Source organism: Aureococcus anophagefferens (genome assembly GCF_000186865.1).
Source record: "Aureococcus anophagefferens unplaced genomic scaffold AURANscaffold_19, whole genome shotgun sequence".
Lineage (NCBI taxonomy): Eukaryota > Pelagophyceae > Pelagomonadales > Pelagomonadaceae > Aureococcus > Aureococcus anophagefferens.
This window is the reverse complement of record NW_008705579.1, coordinates 589,943-598,107: the sequence shown is the minus strand read 5'-3', so window position 1 is coordinate 598,107 and position 8,165 is coordinate 589,943. Positions and strand designations below refer to the sequence as shown.

Sequence of the window (8,165 nt, the reverse complement as noted above, 5' to 3'; positions counted from 1 at the left end):
GGCTCTGGCGGCGGGAGCGCCGGGACGCGGAGCTCGGCGCGCTCCGGGCCGGCGGCGCGGACCTCGCGGCGGCGCCGGCGCCGCCGCGGGACCCGCTCGCCGCGGGTTTGCGTCCCGAGGCCGAGGCGCTCATGCGCGGCGTCTTCTGCGCGCTCGACGGCGGCGACGCCGGCGCCGTGCCGCGGGCGGCCCTGCGGGCCGCCCTGCGCGGCGACGAGCGGTTAGGCGACCTCATGCGCCACTGGGTCGGCGCCGAGGGCTGGGGCGACGTGCTGGACGCGCTCGACGCGCGGCTCGGCGGCGGCGGCGACGTGACCTGGGGCGAGGTGCTCCTGCTCTTCGTGCCCGACGCCGCCGACGCCGGCGCGCCGCCCGTCGCCGCGACGGCCGCGGCGCCGCCGCCGGAGCTCGAGCTCGCGCTCGTCCTGTCGGCGCCGGCGCCGGGCGGCGAGGCCGCGCCGCGCCTCGGCGCGCTCGGCGCGCCGCGGCTCCGGGCCGAGTGCCTGCGCCTCGTCCGGGACCGCGCGGCGCTGCTTCGGGCCTGCGCCGCGTCCGCGCGCGCGGCCGCGCGGAGTCGCGACGACGCCGCGCTCCTCTGGCGCCACGAGCTGAGGCTCGCGACTTTGGACCGCGACCGCGCGGTCCGCGACGCGCGCGCGGCCGAGGCGGCCCGGGGCGACGCCGAGGCGCGGCTCGCCGCGGCCGACGCGGCGCGCGCCGCGGCGGCCGCGGACACCGCGGCCGCGGCCGCGGCGGACGCGGCGCGCGCGGACGCCGACCGGCGCCGCGGCGCCGCGGCGCTCGACGACGCGCGCGCGGCCCGCGGCCGCGAGCTCGACGAGGCCCGCGCGGCGGGCCGCGCCGCCGCGGCCGACGCCGCGCGCCTCGCGGCCGAGCGCGACGCCGCGGTCGAGGCCGCGCGCGCGCTCGAGCGCGACGCGGGCCGCGCGGAGGACCGGCTCGCCGCGGCCGAGGCGCGCGGCCGCCGCGAGGCCGCGCGCGACGGCCGGGCCCGCGACGGCGAGCTCCGGCGCCTGCGGCGCGAGCGCGGCGCGCTCCTCGCGCTCCTCCGCGAGCACGAGCGGACGAAGCTCCGGTCCGCGGCGCGCCGCGGCGACGACGGCTCCGACGCGCCCGCGCGCCGCGCGCGGCTCCTCGACCTCCAGCACCTCGCCCTCGGCCTCCTCAGCGACGACGACGGCGGCGCGTCGGACCTCAGCGACGGCTCGTCGCTCTCCGGCGAGTCCGCGCCGGACTCGCCGCCGCCGCGCGCGGCCTCGTCCCGCGCGAGCTCGGCCCGCCGGGCCCCGAGGATACCGCCCCTCTCCTAAGGCCCCGCCGGGGGGGGGCACCTCCGCCCGTCCGCCGCCGCCGCCGCGCGAGCCGGGGGGCCCGAGCTCCGAGCCCGCTTGTCGCGAGCGTTGCCCGCCCCCCTTGAGCAGAGTGCATCGCCCGACCGTCGTGACGCGCAACCACGGGCGGGATTTCGGAGGAACTATGTGTGAACAGAGGGGTCGTGGGAGGTGTCGAGGTTCGCGAGTCGCATGTCGGGCGAGAGTTCGCCGACCCCCGGCCAAATACCACAACATCCATTTTACCCTACGCATGCTCTAATGGAACTGGTGGTCTCACGGTCATTGAAACAAAATACATCCCTTCGAATACGACTCTGGGCCTGAGACTGACGGGAATGCAAGGAGATGTTATGAAAGAATCGATGGCCGTCGCCAAAAGTGTTGCATGGAGCTTGATTGACCCTAGAAATCAAACTAAGATCTCACAAAAGATGAAAAATACGGATCTACATATTCACGTTCCAGAAGGAGCCACACCGAAAGACGGACCTTCGGCCGGAACTGCAATTACTGTTGCAATTTATTCAGTTACTAGTAGGCTCGGGCGATAGTAGGCTCTGGCGATATATAAGCAGTCGACTTCACTCGCGCGCCGCGGCGCGGGCTTTGCGCGCGCTCGCGCGCCGTTTTAGGGGTTGGATCGCGTTGCCCGCCCACCTCGGAGTCCATCGCCCGACGCGCACCTCGGGGGATGGCGCCGAAGGTGTTGAGCGCATCGAAGGCGCTCGAAGACGCCGTTGAGGTCGTGTGCGCAAAAGCCCCCTGACGCGCGCGCGCCCACGCGTACCCGCCAGAACGCGGCTTACATACCTGGAGCGGCGCGCGCGCGCCTCGGACCCCCCCCCGAAAGAGATGCGCGCGCGCGCTCGCGATATCGGCGACGACGTCGACTGTCTCGAGCGCTTCGCCGACATCGCGCCGCCGCAGGCAAAGTGAACCATGAACTGGCGCAAGGACTCGCGCAAGGCCTTCGGGTACGCCTTTCTCGTGGGCTGTGCCGCGTTCGCGCCGGTGGCTTCGGGGTCGACGATCGACAGCTACGGTGGTGCCGTGGTCTACGCGTCGGACGGCACCTACTGCTACAAGGTCACCATCGGCGACGGCGTGGCGTACGGCGGGGGCGAGATCATCCAGAACACGGGCGCCAGCAGCGGCTGCGAGTCCCTCGACTACACGGTGGGCGGCACGGACGTGTACGCCATCGGCTACTACGCGTCGACGTCCGGGGACGACCAGAACTACGACGACGGCGACTACTGCCCTCCGATCTCGGGCTCTCGCACCGCGCTCCTCTCGCTCGTGGTCGACGACTCTGCGACGGAGCAGACCCTCGTCTCCGACGAGCCGACGACGTGCTACTACACCTTCGAGCTCACCGCCAGCTCGACCTCGCTCGTCATTCCCTCCGACGCTCCGTCGGCCACGCCCTCCGACGCCCCGTCGGCCACGCCCTCCGACGCGCCGTCGGCAACGCCCTCCGACGCGCCGTCGGCCACGCCCTCCGACGCTCCGACGGGCACGCCCTCCGACGCTCCGTCGGCCACGCCCTCCGACGCTCCGTCGGCCACGCCCTCCGACGCCCCGTCGGCCACGCCCTCCGACGCTCCGTCGGCCACGCCCTCCGACGCGCCGTCGGCCACGCCCTCCGACGCTCCGTCGGCCACGCCCTCCGACGCGCCGACGGGCACGCCCTCCGACGCGCCGTCGGCCACGCCCTCCGACGCGCCGACGGGCACGCCCTCCGACGCGCCGACGGGCACGCCCTCCGACGCGCCGTCGGCCAAGCCGTCCGACGCGCCGTCGGCCAAGCCGTCCGACGCGCCCACGGCCAAGCCGTCCGACGCGCCGTCGGCCAAGCCGTCCGACGCGCCGACCTCCAAGCCCTCCGACGCGCCCACGGCCAAGCCCTCCGACGCGCCCACCGCCAAGCCCTCCGCGAGTCCCACTACCGCCCCGACGAATCTCTCGCTGGACGCGGGCGAATTCGGAGAAGGCGACGGTTCCTTCACGGAGGATGAGTGCGACCCCCACCGCGAGGACAGGGTGACCTGCGGCTGCCTCGCGGTCACGAAGAAGCGCAAGTGCAACCGCAGGGCCAAGTGCGCGTGGGTCGGCGGCTCGCACAAGTGCCTCGCGGACTGCGAGGTCCTCACCAAGGAATCGCGGTGCCGCAAGAAGCGGAATTGCGTCTACAAGAGCGGCGCGTGCCGGTTCAAGCACGCCTGCGCCTACAAGATCTCGCACGGCAAGTGCGAGAAGGCCTCGAAGTGCCGCGTGAAGAAATTCGCGGGCGCCGAGAAGTTCGACGCGCACGGCCAGAAGATGTGGCTCTGCGAGCACCGCGAGAAGGCGAACTAGGCGGCGCGCCCCTCGTACCTCGCCAAAAAGAGAAGCGCCGACAAGACGCGCTTTTCCCCGCGGCCCGCCGCGGCGCGAAAGCCACGCGCCGCCGCCGCCGCGCTGTCCGGAGCCCCCCAAGAAACACGCTCGTCATCACCACGCGAACGACCCCGACGTCCGCCACCCGGTGCCCCAGCCGCCGCCGCTCCTCCCCCCGGAGCCTGCCGCCGCTGCAACGCAGTAAAAGACCTTCGTCACGACACGGGTCGGGGAGAGGGGACAGGCCCGCTCGACCACGCACCGGTCGAAACGCGGCGACGCGGGGCGCCCCCCTTACGACTCGCCCCCCGGCCGGAAGTCGGGCAGGCAGGGCGCCCACTCGGGCCGGACGCCGAGCGCGCGCGCGCCCGGGAGCACGCCCGCGCGGTCGAGCCGCGCGGCCCGCGTCGCCGCGGCCTTGCGCGGCGTCGCGTCGCGCGCCGGCGCGGCGTCGCCGGCGCCGGCGGCCGGCGCGCCCTCGTCGAGGTCGCCGCGGTCGAGGAGCGCGTCGACGATGAGGCGCGCGGCGTCGCGGTCGAGCGCGACGTTGTGCCCCGTGCAGCGGCCTGGGAAGCAAAAGGGTGATTCGACGCCGCTTCAACGTGAGCGTTCCGCTCGCGCGCGTTCCAGGAAAAAAACATCCACGCTTCGAGAGCGCTCCGAGAGATCATCGCTCGTCCAAGCATGAGCCGAAACGAGTGGAAAACGGCCGAGATCGGAGCCTTTGAAGTTGGGAATTTCGCTCTCTTTTGCTGCCCCGCGCGGCGGCCGTCGTGGAGGCACGCGGGGCAGCCCGTCGCGAGGCCGCAGGGGCACGCGAGCAGGGTCCGCGCCTCGCGCAGGAGCGCGCCCATGCGGTGGTAGAGCTCCTCCGCGACGCCGAGGCCGCCCGGCCGCGCGTCGTAGACGATCGCGCGGAACGGCCGCGGCCGCGTCTGGAACGGGTAGACGTGCTCCGTGGCGACGTCGCCGGGGTCGCAGAGCACGAAGAGGGGCGCGAGCGCGAGGAGCGCGTGGTTGAGCGCGTGGAGCCCCGCGCGCGCGTCGAGGCGCCGCGCGGCGATCGCGTCGAGCGCGCGCCTGCGCGGACGTCAACCGGTGAGCCGGAACGTCCCGACCAGACTTTGAAATGCTCTCGCTCGGTCACATCGACGTCGATTCGGCTGATTCCTGGACGGATCGATGGCGCGCATCGACTTCTCGAAGCACGGCGGAAGTGCGTGTGCCACATCGTTCGACGACGCTCGCATTGAAGTCGGGTTGAAGATGCGAGTCGCGCGCGGGCGCGCGCTTCGGCACGTCGATCCACGTCGCGCGCGTCGTGAACTCGAGATTCGGCAGCGAGAACTCGTGCATGCTCAGGATCCGGAGCGTCTTCTTGCAGACCTTGCGGTAGCCCCAGACCTTGGAGCTCACGTGGACGACGCCCGTGCGGACCTCGCGGTTCGATCGCAGCACCTTCTCCGGGTCGACGTCCGTGTGGTTCCGCGACGACCTGCGCGGGCGACGCGCGATGTTGCTTCAACGTCAGTGTGCCGCGCGCGCGCGGTCCGGAAAAAGCCATCCACGCGTCGACACCGTTCCGAGGGACGATCGCTCGTCCAAGCATCGGCCGAAACGAGCGGGAAACCGCCGGGAGCGGGAGCCTTTGACGGTGGGAAATTCGCGCCCTTTTCCTGCCCCGGCGACGACGTGATGTAGTCGCAGGCGCCTAAACGCTTCACCGTCGCCTCGTGGGTCATGACGTCGAGGCGCGTGACGAGGTAGGGCGCGGCCTGGATCAGGTAGACGGCGCCCTCGTAGAGCTCGTAGAACGCGCGCGAGTAGGGCACCTCGTCGACGACGGCGCCGCCGCACTTTACGGAAAAGGTCACGGGGTCGACGACGCGCAGCGACACGGCCCGCGCGTGGTCCGCCGCGTGGGGCGCCGCCGCCCAGCCGCCGCCGGGGGCCTCGCGCAGCGAGCGGTCGGCCTTGCGCATCGTCAGCGCGCGGTCGTACGCGCCGCAGTCGCCGCCGCCGCAGCCGCAGGCCAGGGCGAAGAAGGGCCGGTCGCGCGCCTCGAGGGGCGCCTCGGCGGCGGCGCAGACAAGCTGATCCGCGAGCACGCTCTCGTTGGCGACCTGGAGCGCCGCGGGCTCCATTGGCCGCTTGAGCAGGTCGCCGCCGCACCGCGCAAAGTGCTGGTCGATGGGGCTGTCCCAGCAGACGACGATGGCCGCGCTCGTCGAATTTGCGTCGCGCCCCGCGCGGCCCGCCTGCTGCCACAGCGACGCGATGGACCCCGGGTGGCCCAGGTGCACCGTCGCGTCCAGGTCGCCGACGTCGACGCCGAGCTCCAGCGCGTTCGTCGCGACGACGCCCGCCAACCCCCCGCCGAAGAGGCCCCGCTCAATGCGGCGCCGGTCCTCCTTGCGGTAGCCGCCGCGGTACGCCGCGACGCGGGCCGCGAGCTCCGGCGCGCGGCCCGCCTCGAGCCGCTCCTTCGCGTAGCCGAGCACGAGCTCGACGAGCTTCCGCGTGCGCCCGAAGGCGAGCGTCCGCGTCCCGCCTTCGACGAGGGCGGCGAAGAGCTTGGCGCACTCGACGATGGACGACCGCCGCTTCGGGAACGCGGCGCTGGCGCCCGCGCCGCCGAGCGCGGCGGCGAGCGCGCGCCGCTCCGCGCCCGCCGCGCGCCGCCGCAGCTTCTCCTCGCCCGTCAGCGCCTTGGCGCCGTCGCTGTCGTAGGCCTCCGTCTCGTCGCCGCCGGAGTCGTAGGCCGCGGTCTCGTCGTCCGCGGCCGCGGCGCCGCCGTCCGCGGCCGCCGCGGCGCACGCGCCACGCGTCCCGCGACGTCCGCGGCCGCTTCGCCGCCGCCGCGTCCGCGCGGGGCTTGTGGGGCGGGTTCCAGACGATGACCTGCTTCGCGCCGCGCGGCGACCCGTCGCCGTCGACGACGACGATGTCGCGGCCGCCGCCGGGCGGCAGCAGCCGCGCGGCGTGCTCGCGCGGGTTCGCGATCGTCGCCGAGCAGCAGAAGAAGCGCGCGGCGCCGCCGAGTGCGCGGCTCAGGCGCCGGAGCACGGCGGCGACGTGCGTGCCGAAGGCGCCGACGTAGACGTGGGCCTCGTCGACGACGACGGACGTCACGTCCTCGAGGAGTCTGCGCCACTCGCCGCCGGCGCCCGGGAGCAGCGTCGCGTGGATCATGTCCGGGTTCGTGACGACGACGGCCGGCGGCGCCGCCGCGATGGTCGCGCGGTCGTCGCGGGGCGTGTCGCCGTCGAGCGTCGCGCAGGCCAGGCCCAGGGGCTCCAGCAATTCCCGGAGCGACGCCACCTGGTCCTGCGCGAGCGCCTTGGTCGGGAACAGAAAAAGCGACCGCTCCCGCCGCTCGAGCGCCGCCGCGACGGCGGGCAGCGTGAAGGCGAGGCTCTTGCCCGACGCCGTGCCCGTCGCGAGCATGACGTGGTGGCCGCCGAGGGCCGCGTCGACGGCGAGGGCCTGGTGCGACCAGAGCCGGCGGCCCGCCGTCGCGGCCGCGAGCGCCGCGGGCAGCTTGGACTGCAGCGCCCCAAAGGTCGCGGCCCGCGCGGGCACGGTCTCGACGTGGGCGATCTGGCCCTCGTACCAGTCCTGGCCCACGAGCGCGCGCACGAGCGGCGACCGCTCGTCCTCCGCGATCGCGTCGAGGAACGCGGTGGGGTCCCGGGCGGCGGCCTCGGCGCGCTTCCGCGACGCCGCCGCGGCGCGCGCCGCCGCGGCGCGGTCCTCGAAGGCCCGGGCCGACGGCGCGGCGCGCTCGGGGTCCCAGGCGCCGCCGGCCGCCTGCCGCTGCCGCTCGACCTCGGCGGCGAGCGCGTGTTCGACGCGGCGCCGCCGCTCGGCCTCGTGCGACGTGCCGCGCGGCGGCGGCGGCGCGAGCTTCGGGAAGACGACGACGCCGCCCCCGCCGCCGTCGTCGTCGACGACGTCCACGGCGCCGGGGCAGCACGCCGCGAGCCGCGGCAGCGCGGCGCGGAGCCGCGCCTCGAGCCCGGCGCCGCGCGCGGCGCGCGCCGTCGCGCAGACGTTATCCACGGTCAGCGACACGTGCCGCATGCGCTCGAGGGACTTCGCGACCGCGCGCAGGTCGTCGTAGGAGAAGAGCAGCGCCGCGAAGGCCCGCGGCAGCGGCGCGGCCGGCGGCGCCGGCGCGGCGGACTCCTGCGTCGCCGCCGCCTTGCACGCGCGCGGCGCGGCGGACTCCTGCGTCGCCGCCGCCTTGCGCGCGCGCGGCGCGGCGGACTCCTGCGTCGCCGCCGCCTTGCGCGCGCGCGGCGCGGCGGACTCCTGCGTCGCCGCCGCCTGGCGCGCGCGCGGCTTCTTCGGCGCGGCGGCCTCGGCCGCCGGCGGCTCGAAGAAGCGCGTGAAATTCATGCAGCAAGCCGCAGCGGCAGAGCTTCTCCG

General features: G+C 74.7%; 3 protein-coding genes across 3 annotated transcripts in view; 1 reads left to right on the top strand and 2 right to left on the bottom strand.

The window, feature by feature from the left end:
- Positions 1–1,331, top strand: part of AURANDRAFT_66104 (hypothetical protein) — a gene marked incomplete at both ends in the record, with an annotated part of 2,189 nt that extends 858 nt beyond the window's left edge. The window contains one exon of the mRNA XM_009041200.1: positions 120–1,331. Within this exon, the coding sequence (XP_009039448.1) occupies positions 120–1,331 (1,212 nt within the window). The remainder of the gene's footprint in view (positions 1–119) is intronic.
- A 1,382-nt stretch (positions 1,332–2,713) lies between these two features.
- AURANDRAFT_30270 (hypothetical protein) lies at positions 2,714–3,115 on the bottom strand (the record flags this gene model as incomplete). Its single annotated transcript, XM_009041166.1, has 1 exon — positions 2,714–3,115. A coding segment is annotated over one exon (402 nt), but the record flags the coding sequence as incomplete, so codon positions are not given.
- A 1,395-nt stretch (positions 3,116–4,510) lies between these two features.
- AURANDRAFT_10212 (hypothetical protein) lies at positions 4,511–7,346 on the bottom strand (the record flags this gene model as incomplete). The annotated part of the gene is made up of 4 exons (XM_009041165.1): positions 4,511–4,814; positions 5,044–5,229; positions 5,424–6,307; positions 6,552–7,346. Coding segments are annotated over 4 exons (2,169 nt in total), but the record flags the coding sequence as incomplete, so codon positions are not given.
- Positions 7,347–8,165: the final 819 nt, after the last annotated feature.